Below are 20,195 nucleotides of genomic sequence, written 5' to 3'. Positions count from 1 at the left end.
AACCACTTAATTCAGACCTAAGAAGATTGATGGCATGTTACAAAGGTCATATATGGTACAAATTATGAAGCAATAAGCTACAATAAATGATTAATTGCTATAATTACCTATAGACATAGTTAACAAGGTCTAAAAACAGGGCATTTAATTCAAGGTCTTCTGGAAAACGCTTTTCAATATAAGTCATCATTTTCACTAGTAAAATGGACTTCTCTCGGAGAGTAGGTGTCTGTGTTAAAAGAAGACATGATTAATTTTGTCAATTCATCTTAAACCATACAGAGAACTGGCACATTCAAAGCATGCCTTAGCCACCCTTTAAGCCCTCTTTCACTTCTACAGTACTGAAAAACAGCTTGGCATAAGGTCATAGATCTTAAAAAGAAAAATAACTCAAGCATCTGTCCTTCTAATATACACTAGAGAATTTTAAAGTCATGACTAAAGCCAGGTTTAAGTTGTTCAATGGTTTCAAAAATCTAAGGTATTTTTAAAGAAGTGTAGGTCCTTTTTTCCAGCAATAGACTGCCAAGTATGCAACTCTTAAGAGAAAATACAGCAAACTGAGGCCACAAAAGGTTACAGGAATGACACAATTTAAATTAACATTAGTCATCCTCCTCCTTGAAGAACTTCTCCATCCACAGTAACGTGAAACACATTTTAAAACTTCTAATTTCAACAAGTGCTCAGAAAAACAGCATTTGAGATCAAACACCTAATACAAACCTATAAAATGCTAAGTAACTTTCACAAAGGATGCAAAATATTCCAAACTTCACCAAGGACATCAAAACATATTAACAGATCCTTACAAACCTTACTGTCAAAACCTGATGAATTATAGCAGTGGCTTACAGTTACTTAGTATTCAAGAGTAATGATTTTATCTCCTCAATTTACCTGATTAGCTGCCATTGGGGAATTGTTTTTCACCCACTCTTCTACTATTTTTACCACTGCACGAAGAATTTTGGCATCAGTAGATTTTTCAATGAGAGATGTTAGGATAGCTTGTATAAAATTTTTCCTCATTTCCATGCTCATCACAGCCAGGCGAGTTTTCACAAGATCCAGGCTCAGCATTACCAGTTCACTTGTACCTGCTATGGATGCAAAAAAAGGACAGGAATTGTGTATAAACTTACAAAATGCCTAGTAAAAACATGTTCAAGATAAGCTACTGTAGTTTTAAAAACAGCAACAACAATATCTGTTACCTGGAAATACATCCCTAGTATTAATTTTTTCAGAACTGTTTTTTTCCATTCCTAAACAATAAAGACAGACTCTTTCCAAAGAAACCCAAATCCATTCAATGTCCTGAAGGCAAGTCTGTGTGGTTTCACTTCAGTAAGTCTTTGGCAAAAGGTATTAAAAAACCCTATTACTGAAAAACTGCAATTAAACTTGTGAAAGAAATACTGCATGATGCTGCAAACCTATCCTATTTGTTAATTTCCTGACTTGCTTATCTGCCAAGTTTAATAGTTTTCCAATTGTTTCTCAGGGTTAATAAAATTTGCAAGGTTCTCATTTACCTAATTAAAATATGTGCTGGGAAGCTTAACAGTAGCAATTCTTTCAAAGCATTTTCTTCAGTAGCCTATTCATTAATAAATTACAGTGCTCTTTACTAGCACTGAATTTTCTTCTACAAGAACGTCTGATTTTTTCAATGAATTATGTTCTAATTAATTTGATGACAGACAGAATTGCAGAGACAGGAAAAATGCTATATTCAGATAAAAACAAAGGCATCAGCTCCTACAAGTTAATTCCACAAAATGTTGTTCCCATATTATCAAACAGGGAGGAATAAAAAAAGCCAAACAACCTGAAAGCACAGAATAATCAAAATAATCAGCCCCTCTCCCCTCAAAACTATGAACTCTTGAAGAATTTCTGTATTTCTATATACACTACAGCTCAAAAATTCACTAAAATATTTAGATTAATACTCAAATTCATATATTAGGCAGGCAATAGGAACTCAAAGTGCATTTTTATCCTTCAGTACTTCAGTTATATTTATCATCGATACCACAGTATTCTTCAACATGTGATAATGCACACAAAACTCTACAAAATCATTTGAATGCCTTTAGGATTGAGAGATTTTAATACTTTAAAACATTTCTAATCATTAACTTCCTTCGACTATACGATATACCTGTATTTGCTTCTGCTACTCCGGCCGTAGCCTGCGGGTTCAAGTGCTCCCTGACCATCTTCTGCAGAGATCGCATAAAGACTGAAATCAATCTGTCAATGTAGCTGGGATTGTTACTGCAGGCAGACTTCAGAATCATTAAAGTACCTACGGACAAAAACAATGCTTCAGGAAGTAAAAATATATGGAGCATGACCTGAGTAAGATATTGGTTTTCAATGTGGATATCCTCGTTCTATGAAAGGACAAAGAACACAGCTTCTACCTGTGATTTGCCTTTCCATGAAAGGGGCATGGGACTACTTAGTACAAACACTAGAAAATCTGGAGAGATTTGAGGAAAAATTTCAGTTTTAACTTTAGACTTCAGCCTAAGAATAAAAAGTTATTTTTGCATTAATCAAAACGTTCTGTATATAAGCACATGACAGAGGACAATGAAAGTAGACGGGAATAACATGTAAGAGCATTTACACAGATTCCTTGAAATATTCTATTTTATCTCAGAGTAAGATCCACAGGATTTTGGGGTTTCCATGTGACAAGTTTTCGGTAACTTTTACTTTATATTTTGCTCAATCTCAATGCTGCATCATTTTAAAATGCCCTTTGCATACAGAAGGCTTCCTTCTAGGACAGCTACAGCTTCCCACTTCCAATAATTGCTCCTAAATCAGGTAGCAGGAGAAGAGAGAATGCAATGAATCACCCCCCACGTCCTTTCTTCACAGGTAACAGAAATCCCAAGCTCATTTCAAATTAGCTCCAAATGCTTTCCACAGCTTCTTATTTCTATTTCCTTACGGAAAATAAAAGCTCGTAACAAAGATCACACTCATTAACGGGCGCTTTACATGTCTGCTAGAGAGATGGAAAACTTACCGAAGAGCTGAGAAGGGTTAGCATTAGTAGCTTTTTCATAATTAGTAAGTCCTTCATAAATAACCTTTCCAACTGCAGCATAAAGGCACTCCAGTTCTTCATATTTTGAAGCTACACTTGAGGTACCTGCAGAGTTTATAGAGCATTGTTTATTTCAGTAACATTAGTGACAGAACAGGCAAGGGACAGTTATGCTGTGAATATTGTCCTCTATACCATCACCAGAGCTTTATCGTGCTAATAAACCAAGGAAGCACAAGCAGATATCTCATTTATATAAACCTCTTTATTATACAACCACTATGTCTCCTATAATAGTGTACCACTAGTCTAAGTAACTCATTTTGATGAGAAGTCTTAGATTACTAGGGGGTTTATTTAGGAAAAATTATTAGTTTATACTATGACACAGTATATGACTTATTGTCTTTCTTTTTACACTCCCTCCTTTCTTTTTTTTTAGTAAAACAGCAAACCTTAACAACTAAAAAATTGCACTTCTGAAGCTGAAATATTATCATTGCAAAAAATACATGAAATTTATAGCATGCATTTCTTGAACCAGAGTTATGACAGCCACAGGTTATTAAGTTTTTATGCCAATGGATAATGATGTATTCCACATGATTACTTATTTCAGCTTTTCTTTTTTTAAAGAGAGGTTGAAAGTGCGAGCTAAAATGGACCATTAAATGCAGGAATCGTAAAACAAATACAAATGCATTCCAACGGGAGTCTTTACCCCACCCTTAATCACTTAAGTTATGCAGCAATAAAGGATAAAAGGAGGAAGAAAATGCCACATACTTGGTTCTGTGGGGAAAATGCCCATCAAGCGAGAAAGCAAACTGTGGACTGCTCTCAGAACCTTGGTGTTTCCACAAGTCATACAAGCTGCTACACCTCGTTGCAGGGGTTTGAAGCTGCTAAGGATAGCAGGGGGTTGCAGTACAGTTAACAGGAAACTTAAGACCTCTAAGCCAGTGCAAATATTGGCAAAGTTGGCCTGATTGGGTTGCTCCTAAAGAGAGAACATACAAAAAGGCAGTGAGTGGAGGAAATGGAAGTCCAGGTGTACTCTACTGAAGACCTGTAATAAGGTTGAGGTTTCCGCACCAGCAATGTTCCACATCATTCTCTTGGATAAGTCATGCAATATAAAACTTTAAAATACAAGGTGCTATAAAATCTTCAAAATCAAAAATGTTACTTAAGCATTCGCAGTGTGCTCCTTCTGATGTTTTTTGTGGTCCTCAGTTTGGAAAGTTGCCCACAACCTTGTTGGTTAAAAACACTTTTGACAAAGGATAATGTTTAATCTTTGTCATCATCTTTAAGAGAGAGGCCTTCAAGTAAAGGGCTACAACAGCATATTCTAGAGAAGGAGATTCCACAGCCTCCCCAAGCAGCCTGTTCCAGCGCTCTGTCACACTTAAAGAAGTTTTTCCTTATGTTCATATGGATCAATATCCAGATATCACAGTGTTCAATCAACATAAGTGCCAGTGAAACCTAAAGACCTACAGGACTAGAACATGACCTACCACAGTCATTAGCAGCTTATCAAACCACTGCAACTTCAGTTCCGATTTCGGCCACATGTCTGGTCGTAAAGCTGTTTTCAGAAGGTTGACACAGCGGCGAGACAGCAGCTCCCCAGGAGATCCAGCAGTGTTTGAGTTGTCATTTACCTAGCAATTAATCAGAGTTAACAAAATTACATCCTTTTGTAACTAACTCATTAATTTATTACGCATTCCAAGCAAGCATGTAATTTCTCATTTCTGAAATGGATGAGCTTAAGTAGTTTTATCTGTATAGCCCCAAAGTATTTGATGGCATAAAAAGCTCAGAAATAATAGTAAATGTCCAAATTCGTATCTAAAATGTTAGCTAATCACCCCAAGTCACCCACTGAAGGTATATTTTAAGAAGTTTAATCCCATGCATTACTGCTACAGCTCTAGACATGCTTGAGATTGTTAATCTTTTCTGTTTGCAAGGTATCTGTATTATCTTTATACTTCAAGAGCACATATGTTCTGTGCAATAGGCTGTACAGTATAAAAACCAATGTTAAGTAACATTCTGCTGCAGAAGCTATAAAATCCAGCAGCTTTAAGCTACACCCAGCTAATTTTCCTCACTCTAGAGAAGTTGGTTCTTAACAAAACTTGCTGAAAAGCTTTAGGTCTATACGCTAATGAAGTAAAACCATGTATTCCATCTTGAAAACATGATTACAACTGTTATCCGTACAATGTAATTGACATAGCCTTTCCCTAAATAAACTCCCTAGATATTGTTCAGTCTTGGGGTAAAAATAATCGAAACATAAAATGATTCTTATGAAAAGAGGGGTTTCTGGCTTTTGTGCTTCATTGGTATTTGCATATCAGAAAAAACACATTACCTGGCAAGCAATTCTAATCAAGAAATTCACAACTGTATCTGTATGCTGCTTGTCAATTGGCTTGGAAAGAAGCGCATCAGCTCCTGGCAAGGATTGGCTACGTCCAAATACCTGCATACATACAAAACAAAAGCTATAAGCAACATCGAAGTAGGGTAACAACAAGCAGAAGAGACTTAAGATATTTCCACAAGTATAAACTTCACTTCAGAGAGTTGCGAGTACGCTAGACTGCTTAGTCAGTGCAGGTTATAATTTCAGAGTCTCTGAGATAAACCTGGTTTTCTTACAGCACTTATTGCTCCTGTAGCTGTCCTGAATCGTTTTACTTCTTGGCCAGAATCAACAGACAATCCTCTTTTAACAGCAGATGAGGCAGAACTTGATCCTTCTCCACTTCCACCAGAATCGATATCTGAATCTGGCTGCAATACCAGCAACATGCACGTTAAAAAAGCATTTAACTGCATAACAGTTCCATTTTTACCAGTTTATTTAGAATTCCTACCTGCTGGTCTTTAATTCTTTGCAATTCCCATTTAATAACTACTTCAGCAAGATCCACAGCTAATTTTCTTTGTTCTATTGTAACACTGGGAGTGAAGCCCAGTCTCTGCATGGCACTAACCATATGCTGAACCAAGTGATGTCTCACTGGATAATAAACCTGAAAAGATGGTTTCACAGTCATGTTAGCTATTAACCAATAAAATACTACACAAAACCCACAGAGTTGAAATAAAGTAAAATGGTAAAATAGTCTTTAATCCCGAAGTTTACTAAACCTGCACCGTGTCCAAATTTTCTAATACAGAAAAGTAACTGGTACACTGAAAATAAGATTTTGGTTACTATTTTCCGTAGCGACTATCAATTTCATGAAATGAAAATGTTCTTTTGGAGATACACAATCTTTCTTAAGGACCAAACATTCCATTTTTTCCCAATGCTTTTAGAGAGATACAACTCACATTGGAACACACTCATTTTTTTTTCAAAAAGCACTGAGGCATCAATTCCTGAAAAGTGACTTAAATGCACATTGGCTAGTTGTCACTTTGGGTCATATTTTAACACGTTTCCAAAAATGCTCCCATACTGACTTTCTGCAGTATTGCCCCACTTGTTTAAGGTTTCCCAACATACATTAGCTGGAGATAAAAAGTTACCTCGTTAACCTCACAGTATACATGAAAACAAACAAGGATTAGTGGAGGATGGAAAAGAATAGAATATGGTTCTGCATCTTTTTTCAATAACTCTTAAAAGAATGATTACAGCTCCGTTAAAAGAGCTCTACTAATGCACGTGTTGTGAATTAATCTTGCAAACATTCACCTAGCATTTTAAGCTCTATCTTCAATCATTATAAACCTTAATAAGTGGTTTGCTAATTCATTTTAATAGTTGTTTTCATTTTAAATAAATAACTTTGCATACAACTGATGCCTTTTGGAGCTAAACCATATAAATCGGATTACGTTATTTTCTCATCAAACTGCAGTTCACCTCCCTGATACCCGAGACACAGTAATTACCAGAGTAACTGGTACAAGTACCTTGAAATGTTGTACTATCAAGTGCAAAATATGTACTAGTTGGGGGACAGTATGACCCTCTTCCACAATGATTTTCCGTGTCCAGTGAGTCAGCATCTGATGTCCATCCTCCATCCGAGCAGGCACAGCTGGAGTCAGAATAGCCATTGCTTGCCGGACAATGGCTCGGGCCTCCATTGCATGAGCTTTTAGAAGACTGTGAAAAACCTAAACAGCAAAAGTTTCTGATCAGCATTATATACAGTTACAAAAATAAAGCATTTATTAAGAAAGAAAAACTACAACATACGTTGTTTAAACAACACGATTTCTTCCTAAGAGCCCATAATTTGGTAATATACTTCATCATATCTACAGTGTATATTTCTGTCTGCCTTAGGATCCCTTTTTCTTCCTTCCTCCCCACGGTCCAATTCGAATTTTTCCTTCAGTCCTCTGATTCTACCTCAATGAAATGTTTGTCTCCCAAGTGAAGAAACGTTACCTATTTTGTTAATTCAACAGACAGGACTTTTCATTGACCCATTTTCTCTCTGTTTTCACTTATCTTCAGATTTCTTCCTATACTCCCCAATAATTTTACATCAGTATTTCTATATTTTTTTTGTTGCCTATGAATTACATACTAAGCATCCAAAACTCCTCTGCACCCGCGTTTTAAAATAAAAGCAAGCACACTACAGAATCATCAACATCCCTTAAGATATCAATACAAGCTCATAGTCAATACCTGCAGAACTATTTTCTTATGTATAGCAAATTTTGCAATGATGTGTGCCAAAAGCAAGTGCCCACTGTATTTGCAGGCTGGGTCCACACAAGCCTTGGACAGGAGGCAAGGCCAAGCAAATGTCATTAAGCGGCGTAGTTTGCTGTTCCGGTTTTTGTTATTGTCATGAATGTGATGCGGAGCATGCTCAACCAGAAGTGTGGCAAACTGCAAGAGATATATCCTGAGAGAATCCAGCATATCAGCCTGTTTTTCCGGATCAAGTACCTAGTCCCAAGGATAATCAAAGAGGAGAAGACGGAGGTGAGGAAAAAACAAAACAAAACAATCCAACCCTATTATCCATAAAAGCAAAGTCCTAATTTTGCTGCTTTTAGAATCATTTTTAAGATGACTAATAACTATAACTACATTTTTTATTCAGTTTAATACCCACAAAACAACCTCCTGAGGTAAGAATTTTCAAATAATAAGCGTGTCTAGGAAATTCCAGAGTGTTAACCTGTAAAAAAAAAAAATTTAAGCCCCCTAACCCCCATCTTCAAACCCACCTATTTTATAACTGCTAACTGGTTCAATGAAACCAGAGTGAATTACAAAGATATCAATGTTGAGTCACAATAAGCTTTGCTTATGAAAAAACAAGACAAACGGGCTTTATATGGCTGTAATCCCTAAGTCAGCCATTCAAGTCAAAGAGTTACCATAAACTGAAAATTGCAATCCAATCCTACCAATGACTGATGGATCTCATAACAGTTCAAAGCTATGATGTGATTTTATATAAGTTATCAAAGTATTTGGCAATAGCAGAACTAATATCAGAAATTTAAAAGCCAAATGAGAGGAACAACTTGATTTTCAAACTCTTTAATGTAACGAAGGCTTGTTACCTTTGTTATAAAAACACTAGTGATGCTTTCTGGGTTATCTCCTTCTGGGTTTGGGGGTCCCAACAGCTGTTCACCTTCTCCCTTTTCAAAACTGTGCAAGAAAGCAGGATTCAGGATATGTTGCAGCACCTACAGAATGCAAACAAAAAACTAGTTACACTCAACTACTGGATTCCTGTTATGGCAGTTACCATCCAAGTCATTTCACATGCAAATCTGCCTGCAGCACATACACTGCCTGCATTATAAAAGGAAACTATATATAAAACCGTAATACAGACACACAGAATTTCTCCCCCTCTTTCAAGGGCAAAGATTCTTAGAAAGTGCAAACTCAAGTAGTCAGCATTGAAAGCAAGATGAATTACTGCCTCAGTTTATTATCACTCTTCTTCAGGTATGATATTTTCACCTAAATGGCTCTGCCAATTATCAAACTTGTTGACATTTAAGTAAGCGAGTTTTGTTGCCCTAGTTCCAAAGAAAAAAATTAAACCCAAATACCAGGCTTCTTTGATTTAATTGCTTTAGTTACCTTAGCTTTGAGCTCGTCTCCAAAGTTTGCATCGTTGAAGTCTACAAATCGGAAGAACAAAGCCCGTTTTTGGGGAATACTGTAGTTCTTGGGGATCTCTTCTTCCATGTATTCCTTTAAGAAAGTCATATTGCAGAGAAATCGACCCGTAAAAGCCCGGAGCAACTGGAAAAGCAACTCTATATCACCATAGTTCCTTCTGTAAAAACACATAAAATAAAAAGCTTCTGTGAAAAAATAGCCAACAAAACTACTATGCTGCTGACTCATTAAGAAAATTAATCGTGGTTTTAAGCAAGCAGAGAGCCAAGAGCAGACAGTACCAGAGACATGGGTTTAGAGCTAATGGCTGTAATTGTAAACCCTCTATAGGAACCCTGCATACCTTTACAGTATTTGCAAAATTTGAAAGGAAAAAAGTAAACAAACGATAGGAAATAAATGTTTTTCACGTACTTGCAGTAATTCAGTAAGCAATATGCTAATAGCTTAGGTTCTTTCCAGTTTGTCGCAGCCATATTCTCCTTACGATGTCTCTCCTGAAAAGCTTCACTCACCCATACACGTTTCAGCTGATTCACCAAGGAATGCTGATTTGCTAACCAACACTCCTCATTCTTAACAATAATACTTATGATCTGTTAAAAGCAAAACAAGATAAATGCAGTCAACATGCAACAGATCTGGCAATAGAAACAATAATATAAAAGTACATTTAAAAAATAAATAAAGGGTTATAAAATATTTTTTAAAATAATCAAATAAAAATTAGACCAATTTTTAAAGGAATTACTTTTTTTAAAAAAGTTGATTTTACCATGTTTCCCTCTTGTATCCTATTTGATTAAAAAACCATAGCTCTTTCGAGTCTTTTTTTTCCCCTTCCTCGAGTGACTCTGACTGCACTTTGCATTTTAACACCTATTTTTCTGCAAGCTATAATACATACACACACAAAAGCCTGTACATAACAGGCCTGTAGCTACAGAAGTTTTAACTATGCAGTGCAGAGACAAACAAGAATAAATTAATACCTTGATAGCCTGAAACTGAAGATCAAGACGCATTGTGGTAGTGCTTGGAGAACCAGGTCTAACAGCTGCTTGGGTACCAACAGGTAACAGCAGAGTGATAAATCGGTTAGGATTAGCTGCCAGTACATCTCGCAGAGGTTTGGCATCTTTATGCTTTAAGAAACTCTGAAGAAGGGAAGAAGTAATTTTAACAACAACCTATAAAAGCAAATATACAAAAAGGCTGTATCACCCCATAGCTTTTATGTTCCTCACTCAAGTTTCATAGCTTGTATTTCACATGTAGAAAAATAACCTCTAGAACCTCTAAGAATCTTACATGATCTGGAAAGGTATAAAATCAACATCTCACGACAAACAAATAGAAAATGGAGAATAGGTGTCCTGCAGTCAGAATAAGACCATGATTGAGGACTACAAGGTCATACAGGGGAAAAAAAAACAAACCAGATGGAAAAGATGAAAAACTTTTCATTCATCAGATTTGTGAAGATGAGGGATTTTTCCTGCTGCCCTTCCCATACAGCTTACCATAAACATTCTGCTCCACTGTGGATCATTTAAAGTGGCTTCCATCATGAACAGCTCCACAGTCTGAGACGGATGACGTGTCAAAAATTTTATCAGTGGTTCCCTGAATGGACTGCCAGCCTGAAAGATTCATAAAGCTTATATTAAAAATGCATAGTGCAGAGTGTTTTCTACTAATTTACTCCAGCACTCAAAAAAATGCATTTGACTTGGCATTTATGCAGATACAAAATGTTCAGAACTTCTATGATGAGAATTTATTGACAACTTCAACATTTCCCTTTTAAAAGTCTAAGACAAACGTTAACACCTCCTAAAAGGCTTGAAGAGCATATTTATTTATTCATTACATTAAATGTTCCCACATCATGTTTAAAATATTAAACCTATTATGTAGTTATATACTATAAAGAAAAAACATCAGCAATGTTAACTTTCCCCTTTTACCTCAATTAACATTGCTCGTTCTGTTTTCATAACAACTTCCAGCAGAGGTTTAACCAAAGTCTGAGGGGCAGCTGGGATCAGATGGAATAAATTTATAATTGCTGAACAAATCTTCATTTCCTACAGGTAAAAAGCAACATTATTAAATTAATACTACCCACCAAATATATAAAAACAGTATCACACATCCTACTTCTTTTTTTCCTCTCTATATTAGCTTAGCCAGCAATTAAATGTGAAGAGTTAACATAGACAGAGCATCTACTTACCATGATGTATGGACAAAATTGCTCTTGTGGAACCCTGCCCTTCCTCCCAGTAATATCATGGCTGAATTTTAATTTTTTCATCAGTTTAGTGGTGTTTTACAGGTAAGAGCTAAACACTGTATAAATATAACAGTGATGGGAGAGTTCTGGAGCGCTCACTGCACTACACTAAGTGGCTCATACATCAAAAGGCTTGATCTTCCTTTCTAAACGACTCCCCACACACTCCACAACTCCAGACTAGATGGGTAAAAAAAGACAGACAGCTTTCTCACAGCACAGTTCAGTGTATCTTGCAAGTGACCGGTTACTTCAAAGACAATTCAGCTCTATTCTCCCACTAGATATTACATTCTTCTAAAGTCCAAAATAATTTCATGGATTTTTTTTCATTGTATAATTTAAATGGGGACTATATATCAGTTAACTGGAGTGTGGATTTCCTTCAGCAAGGAAAAACCAGAACAAAACATCTACCCTTTACCATCCCTGTCAAATCAACTTCTAGTATGTAGTATACAAAATAATATTATCAAGTGCATTTTATTTCCTTAACTGAATTTAAGCAAAGTATTATGGCCAACTACTTTAACATGATCTGCCTCGACAGATCCCCACAAGACTACACTCATGGATTAAAGTGCAGGACTGAGAACACATATAAAACCTTCTGAAAGCACTTATGCCTTCACAGAAACTAAATATCCTGCTCTTCCTAGTGCAAACATGCTTAACATCCTTAACAACGTTACCAGAACAACTCTGCCACAGACGAACAGAAGACAAATCACAGCACTGCACTCAAAGGTACAATGCACTCTGTCCAAAACACAACAATAAAACTAACAAACCACAATTTAAAAGAAAGGGGGGTAGAGGCGATATATAACAAACAAAAAAACCCACAACAAAGAACTTCCTGGTGCCTCCACTGAATTTCTCACCTCTAACCCTTCTGCGGCAGGCTGAACCAAAACAGAAGTCACAGCATGAAAAGAAAAACCCCCAAAAATATCAAATAAACGAACAAATAGGTTAGTGCTATTCTTCATGTTGCAGTCAGAAACTGACTTAAGTAAAGTTCCCATCTCGAACTGAAAGAACAGAGACAATGAGTATCTGAATTGCTCTCCTAAGATTCCTTTCCAAGTGTCTGGTGTGCATGTCCTCCTCAACAGGTTTTAAACCAACATTAAACAATCACAAGTTTAGGAGACTAAATACACAACTACGTGGAAAAGATCAACAGAAAACAATAAAAGCAGAAGAAATCACAATTAGATGTGATACACGGACAACTAAAAACTGTTCTTGATGTGCCCAACAAACATTTGAAAGACTATTGCTATAAAACTTCTGCAAGGCATCTGTAATCATCAAATTTGAGGAAAAGTGAATCATAAACAAGCGTTACGAAGTCCTTAGAACTACTCTGATCTGAATGTCCGTGTTTAACTAAAAAAAGGCAGGTTTTTTAGTTTAAACACAAGGAACAAATTCTACTCCATTACAGAATATCCAGGTCAAACACCAAGCAATGACTAAATTCAGAGTTAAAAGCTCTCTTTGCAACAAGAAGAAAAAATAATGAAAAGCCATTAAGCCACTTCCATGTTTTGGGGGAAATACAAAGCCAATCTAATCTCAATCTAATTGGATTTTTTATTTTTTCTTATTTTTTTCCTAGTTGAAATAATAAATCTCAACACTTAATATAAATTATTAATAAAATCTCAATAGAATCACAGGACTTCTGATAATCTACATGAAATAATACTGGAGCAGGAATTCCCTTCAGTGCCATACTGGTAAGAGCATACAGAGCAATTTTCCATTTATAAGAAAATTAAGCAGCTCTCCATAATTCAACATTGGATAGGAGATTTTATTGTGATCACAACTGGTAAATACTCAACTTCATTTTAAATACAATTTATGAAAACCAAGTGGGATTAAATCTGTGTAATTTTCAAAATTAAGTTATAAAAATCTAACATGTTAGTGAAAAAAGAGGGATTATGCTGCTGAGTTCATCACCCATTCAAGAAAAACAGATTTATAAGCAGAAAAACCCGAGGAAAAAAAAATAAAAATCAATGAGCTGTTCCCACACCAACCTGTATAGAATAGGCTTGAAAGAAACCAGCAAATAAGCAGCTCCTCTTACGAGGATTTGTAAAAAAACATTCAACATACATATTAGTTCATTAGCTTGTAACAAAACATCTGCATGTAATCAGATATAGCAACATTTACAACTCAATGAGTTCTGTAATTCCAAAACATTAATACTATTTATTTCTTGTCTTCCCACATAAAAGCATTCATTAACTTACATTTCCATCGCTCCGTTGTCCACCTTTGTGTGTAATAACTACAACTTCCATCCATTTACGCAGGTGTTGCTATAAAGAGAGGATAATTAGTATTATTCTCTTAATTATACTGTTCCATTTTAGCAAGTGATAGCATATGCTACAAGAAAAGAAGTAGCAGAGGCAGAAATGATTGTTTAAAGGAAACAGTGAAAGATTATTAGTCATTTTCATTCCCTCAGACTGAAGAGTTTACTGTTGCTAAAAGTCCTCTCCATCTTCAACAAAGAAGGGGTTATAAGAGTAGATACATTAAAAGGCACAAAAATCTGAAGCCTGATAGGCTTATACTTGTTTTAATTATCTGCTTGATTTAAGTACATTTAAATATTTAAATATCCATAGCAAAAGGATAAAGAATTCACATACTTAGATTAAAAATGGCAAATATGGAGGATAATACCTTCCATCGTTTTATAAATCAAGAAAGCACCAAAACAGACATAGCCCAGCAGAAAGCAAACTGTATTTTTCAAGGGTTTTCTTAGTATGTCATGCTGCTGGCACCTTGCTTAAAGATAAATTTGTCTAAGCAGACCTTAGCATAACCAGGTACATCATCACTAGAAAAGAACATTTCTTAACTTTCTTGTTTAGTAGCTCTTTAGAAATTAACTCAAAACGTTTGAAGATCATTTTTTCCTATTAATTGTGAATCAGAAATCTTTTACTTCCATTACATACATTGAGTCACTACTGAATTTGTTCTTTGACAACCCAACAGTTCAAATATTAGCTAAAAGAAAATTTCTTCTGGAAAAGCTAAAGAAAACTTCAATCAGCTTACCATCATCTGATCACAGAATTTATCGTTAAAAGAGTTCGGAAAAAGTCTAGTGACAGATGTCAGGCGATTCACAACATTCAGCGTCAGGCTTCGATAGTCTCCTAGCATCATAAGCAATGGTCTCATGTGCGTATGAATTTGATCAACTTCTATCGTAGCTCCTTCCAAGAACTGCAAAAAAAGTACAGGTTTATGATACAAATCGAGGGCAGCGACTTTTGTGCAAGCATCTTCAATAAGGTAAATTCTGCTGACTTCATTTTTCTACTTTTGTTTCATACTTTCAGAATGCAATAGCTTAAACAATATTAATTGCTGGAAAAGTATACAGTGACAAGGTGGATTTGGAAAGCACTTAAGTATTTCTGATGCACAGTAGGATGTTCTATGAAATAATCAAGCAGGATATCTTAATTACAGACAGATTGAGACACTGTCACAGCTATAAACTAAATATACAGCTATGGACAAACTACTTAAACTCTGCTTTATTAAGAACTGCCTGTGAATCTGGCTGAAGGCAATAAAACAAATTTCTGTGTTACAATCTGCCTGCATCTTGACTAACATAAAAGGTCAAGACAACCTTGCTGCAAGCAGCCAGAGAATATCCACTGTCATAACCAAACATCCCATGGGCATGGATTTATCACATAAAAAAGGGATTGGAAAAATCTTATACCAAGTACCTAGGTCAGAACAACCCTTATTTGCTTCCTCTTACTTCTCAACCCAACCGTATCGCCAGCAAACCATAAATAGTAAATACAATCCCTTTCATGACCAGAGTGACATGAAAAGACAATGCCTGACCTCTAATCAGTCAACGGCTGAACAAATAATAAACCACCAGTATTACCACAGCTCGATTCACTGTTACACGCCATCCAATCTACACATCATTACAAAGAAATGTATAAGTATTTTTATTATCATTTTCTATATTTAGAAGAACGGTATTCAAATCTTGCTGAATCAGAATTAGGCATATCTACCTGCCAATAAATCATGATGAGAGCATACCCTTTTTGCTGTCCTTCCAGCTTTCTGACACTATAACCCAGCATCCACAGAACACAGTGTGCCACGTAGGGACGCTAATTCTGACCTCAGTCATGCAGCCACAGCCCTGTTCCTTAAGTTAACTCCCTGACTGTCATGCAGCCTGACTCTGTTGGGTTGTTTACTTTTCCAAAACCAACTATGAGGTCTCTACCAATTCACTTAGGAACAAAGAAGAAACATGAGAAAAGCTTTTACAATGAAGCCAGGCATGCACATTTGCAAAACTGCTGGGATGGTCTGACACCGTTTCTTTAGAAAAGAAGCTACATTTACAAAGACCAGACAAACAGAAAGACCAAAAGGCTAGACAGACAGAAAAACTGAAAGACTTACTATGGTCCTTGTCCAAAAGCTTAAAATGCTTAATTTCCACCAGAAGAAATTTTTATGTCTAAGTTCAAACCCCTAAAAAGCCACATCTGACAGAAAGTTAATTATATTAGCATCATTAATAACAACTTTACACAGCAGCCATTATTTCCTGTAGAGAATTTTCCCAACAAGCTTCGTAACAAGGAAGTAAACAGGGAGAACAACGGCCTCAAAAGTAATATTGTTTTAATACACTAACCTTTCTCATGCATGCTTCTCCTGCCTCCTGCAGTTCGTTATTTGTTGAATTAAGTGCCTTGAAGAGTGCAGCAATGATTTTCTCTCTCGACTGAGGCAAGTAATTGCAGGCAGCTAGAGCATCTGCAAATATCAAAGTGAATTTGTTCTCTTTGTTAACTCAGTTTCAAAAGAGAAGGAAAAAACCTAATTTGACATTTCTTCTCTTCAAGTTTCTTCTATTTCATCTTAAATTACAGACAGCTAAAGCATAGCATGCTTTGCCAAAAGCACCAAGCATTATAAAATAGTAAAAGAATGGAAAATTTTATTAAGAGTGTTCTAAAATTTTCCTAATACAGTATAACGTAATTAGTCTAAAAATATTTTAGGTTCATTTCAAAAACTAAATCCTAGTTATTAAGAAAGCAGCAACATTTTCCCATTATTCTCCATTAAACTGTGACCCCTAGAGAGCAGTTATCAGTCTTCAAGTGCTCAAGCTTTCTGCTGATATGGGAAGATGACTGCCCATTGCTCACAAGGACAGTTACCTACATCAAATTTTGTTTAGGAAGTTTTACTTACTTAAGGCTGCAATGCGAAGAGGTACAAGTGATGGAAGACTTTTGTAACAAGGTAGTTTCATTAAGGCAGTATCTTCAGCCTCACATAAATTCAGTAACTATCAAAAAAAAATAAACAACCATTTTAGCACAGGAGGTTTCGTTCTGTTGTAAGGAAAAAAAAAACAGGATCCTCTGCATTGACAACAACAGTCAGGCAAGTATAAGGTTATAGATGTTAGTGTTGGTATCAAAGACTTTCTGAACTTACATTTGGACAAGACAGGTAGGAAACCAAGGGACTAGACAGTTTTAGTTAAATCCACAGGGCAGTTTAATATCTGATTGTACTCAAAGTGATACGGTCTCAAAAACCTTAACAAGCAATATATATGTTCTGGTGGTACAATTTATTTCATAGATATACTGTGCATAAAATAAGACCTAAATAAGAAAGCTAGTCTAGTAGTGCTAGGATAACACCAAAGTTCACATAATATATTTCAGACACATCAGAATCTTCTGAGAGCTACTACATTGTAGATAAAGGCAGACCACATCTCAAAAGATAAAATCTTTCACACTGCTGAAAGCTTAAATGCACAGAAAAAACAAGTAGTTTTAACAATGAAAGTTATAACACCATCACTACTTAAGGATCTACATTCAAATACAAGAAAATGAAAAAGAAATTACCTCTGTGTAGAAAACCTTGTGTTCCACAACATTTAGATCCATGGTAAACAATCGGGGTTGCAAGGTTGTGCAAAACGTATTTCCTTCCATCAGGCCAATTTGGGCATTTGCAGGTTGATGCCTAAGTAAATGCTTTTTAGGAGGAACCATGTCTTGGAGAACCTACACAATGTAAATTAGAATACTGAAATAGTAGTCTATTCAAATGATCCCACAGACCTAGCCACTAAGATGACATCATTAGTCATGGAACCTCTTATAGACATCACGTAAGTAAGAAGAGCTGTATTTCTCTGAACACACTTAATTCACAGTTAGTTAGCACAACCACTTTGTGTCTGTAATTATCACATATTTTCTGTGAACAGATTTAGGGCACTCTCTCCCTCTGTTCCCAAACTAAATAACACTGATAATTTTGCATGTTGCGGTGGCCCTTAGCTCCTTATGTACATTTACCTGTCTTTCAAGAGATTGAATGCTATTAGCTTTAATGAGTATTGAGCAAAAAGTGATTTCAACCAGCTTTGATCTTTATAGTCTCTTTCTGGATAGGGAAGGACATAGCAGTATGCTTCATTCAGATAATAACACAAAATTGAGCTTCAAAAAGCATTATCTACCTGGTCTAGCCTATGTCTGATTAGTGGTAGGACAAGCAGTCCATGGTTTCAGGAAGTAAATCAACCTGGAGACACTAAATGCTGGCTAAGTAGTCAGGCACAGCTTGTACGAATCTCTACAGAACTCCAGCCACAGTGTATTTTAGATCACCGAAACCTAGCAAATGACAAACATACGCCATCAAAGCACTAAGAACCTAATTCACTAATGTGGGAAAATGTACTGAGAAAAGCATTTTGCAAATTCAAACTGGTAAACATCTTTAAATACTCCTGGACTTTCAGAAAGTATTTCTGCTCACCTCTTTATGTGGCTCCATAATTACTGTGACACTTTTTCCAGTGACCTGTGCAAGTACCTGCAACGAATGCATGGCCTGTTTTCTCACAGTAGAGTTTGGAGAGGTTACTTCTCGAACGAGGTCATGTGTTACATGATGGAAAGACTTCTCCTGTGCTGCTAGGATTTCTTCTGTTTTTTCTTCATCTTTTAAAGGAGTTGCACATCTAATCAAAAGCTGTTCTAAAGTGGTCTTTGCCATAGCAACTGCTCCATTGGAAACCTAAGGTATCATAGATAATTTTTATTAAATAAGTACAAGAAAGATCACAAGCCTACTCAGTACTCACCAACATACAGCTCACGCAAGGCACAGTGAACCTAGTGTTTTTTCACCGATCTGAATGTGACCTGTACACTTCTACTCTCAAAATCACAAGTGTGACTCCAATAACTCTGGCATGCCAAAGTTACATGGCAAAAAACAGACCTCATTCCTAACTTCAGGTCTTGGTTTAAGCTAAAATGACTAAAATGCACTCGTAACTATCACAGATATGCTATATTCTGAAGTTAATTAAAATCAAGATTTGCAAGATTCCTATCAATATAAATCTAAGAACAAAAGTTCATTTCTTATTAAATACCTCTCCAGTTAGATCCATCATAACGAAGAGAAGTGCCTTCAGGAAAGTCTGCTGATTCTGGAGGACCCAAATTAGTGGCAGTCGTTCCATAAGAAATTTAATTGACACAACACCTCCTAATTTGGCATACCAAGCCTGTTCATAACAGCAAGCGCATAAACGCTCCACAATGTATGAAAACAGGGGAAGCTGACAAGCCTGGAAACAAAGAGATGTATTAGTTTGCTTTTTCAGCTCATTACTGGCCTCTAAAATTTTAGAAGCAAAATTGCATTGGCTGAAACCAGATCTTTAAAAAAAAAAAAAAAATATATACATATTACCCTTTCCTTTGATCCCAAGATAATGCTTGCAACATCAAATATCACTGCTAGAGCCACCTCTCCTATTTTGCAAAGCTCCTTCTCCTCATATGCCATGCAGATTGCTATGGCATCAATAAGCACTAAGGGATCCATGCCTTTTGAACCATTTTCTTCACTATGAAACATGGCTGTGCTAGGCTGGCTTCCAACCTGATAGCACTGCAGCAAAAAGGGACCTGTAATTTGTATTGGGGAAGAAAAGGGACAGAGGGGAAAAAAACATAATAAAACAATCGATATTTCAATATGAATAGTCTTTGAATTAGATTGTACTACTCCTTTGACAAGCTGAGAGCAAAACCAGTAAGCAATGTGTCTATTTGCATATAAATGGAGTGTAAGGCATTCTTCACTCTTAAAAGGAAAAAGATAACATCTACTTGAATATTTTCTTCTATGCGCTAGACTATGCACTGCAAGAAGATTTAATTAAAACAAAGTCTCATAAAAATTCAAGTTACATTAATGCGACAATGAAGAGCGATATGCTTATAATACATCTTCTCCCACGTTACGTGTCACACAGTCCAACTCCAAACAAGAAGTTTTCTTCACAGATACAAGAAACTGCAGTGCTCTAACAGGTACTTAGTTCCTCTGACGGTCCTTCAAAACCACAAATGGAAACAATCCAACTTAAGACCATTCATAGAAGTAACTGTAGATCAAGTTACACAAATGCTCTGGAAATATAAACTGTTCCAAGCTGTAATTATTTCATTGACTGCAGCATTTTAAAAGTATTATTCAGGTGACTGTTTTTTAAAACTTGCTTA

The 20,195-nt window shown here is 36.0% G+C and overlaps 1 protein-coding gene across 4 annotated transcripts in view; it reads right to left on the bottom strand.

The window, feature by feature from the left end:
- Window positions 1-20,195, bottom strand: part of TRRAP (transformation/transcription domain associated protein) — a 76,901-nt gene that overhangs the window by 39,434 nt on the left and 17,272 nt on the right. For all 4 annotated transcript variants that reach the window (XM_069870550.1, XM_069870553.1, XM_069870551.1 and 1 more), the window contains exons 23-47: window positions 19,378-19,595; window positions 19,055-19,252; window positions 18,430-18,690; window positions 17,505-17,666; window positions 16,831-16,927; window positions 16,265-16,386; window positions 14,629-14,799; window positions 13,803-13,871; window positions 11,198-11,317; window positions 10,751-10,870; window positions 10,220-10,384; window positions 9,642-9,823; window positions 9,186-9,384; window positions 8,651-8,779; window positions 7,758-8,024; window positions 7,028-7,234; window positions 5,977-6,135; window positions 5,759-5,893; window positions 5,469-5,579; window positions 4,600-4,746; window positions 3,863-4,076; window positions 3,056-3,181; window positions 2,174-2,320; window positions 904-1,106; window positions 108-229 (exon numbers count right to left, since the gene is read on the bottom strand). In XM_069870550.1, coding sequence (XP_069726651.1) covers window positions 108-229; window positions 904-1,106; window positions 2,174-2,320; window positions 3,056-3,181; window positions 3,863-4,076; window positions 4,600-4,746; window positions 5,469-5,579; window positions 5,759-5,893; window positions 5,977-6,135; window positions 7,028-7,234; window positions 7,758-8,024; window positions 8,651-8,779; window positions 9,186-9,384; window positions 9,642-9,823; window positions 10,220-10,384; window positions 10,751-10,870; window positions 11,198-11,317; window positions 13,803-13,871; window positions 14,629-14,799; window positions 16,265-16,386; window positions 16,831-16,927; window positions 17,505-17,666; window positions 18,430-18,690; window positions 19,055-19,252; window positions 19,378-19,595 — 4,051 coding nt within the window. The remainder of the gene's footprint in view (window positions 1-107; window positions 230-903; window positions 1,107-2,173; window positions 2,321-3,055; window positions 3,182-3,862; window positions 4,077-4,599; window positions 4,747-5,468; window positions 5,580-5,758; window positions 5,894-5,976; window positions 6,136-7,027; window positions 7,235-7,757; window positions 8,025-8,650; window positions 8,780-9,185; window positions 9,385-9,641; window positions 9,824-10,219; window positions 10,385-10,750; window positions 10,871-11,197; window positions 11,318-13,802; window positions 13,872-14,628; window positions 14,800-16,264; window positions 16,387-16,830; window positions 16,928-17,504; window positions 17,667-18,429; window positions 18,691-19,054; window positions 19,253-19,377; window positions 19,596-20,195) is intronic.

This window comes from Phaenicophaeus curvirostris, chromosome 16, assembly GCF_032191515.1.
Source record: "Phaenicophaeus curvirostris isolate KB17595 chromosome 16, BPBGC_Pcur_1.0, whole genome shotgun sequence".
Lineage (NCBI taxonomy): Eukaryota > Metazoa > Chordata > Aves > Cuculiformes > Cuculidae > Phaenicophaeus > Phaenicophaeus curvirostris.
The sequence above is the reverse complement of the archived record's forward strand: the minus strand, read 5'-3'. Positions and strand labels throughout refer to the sequence as shown.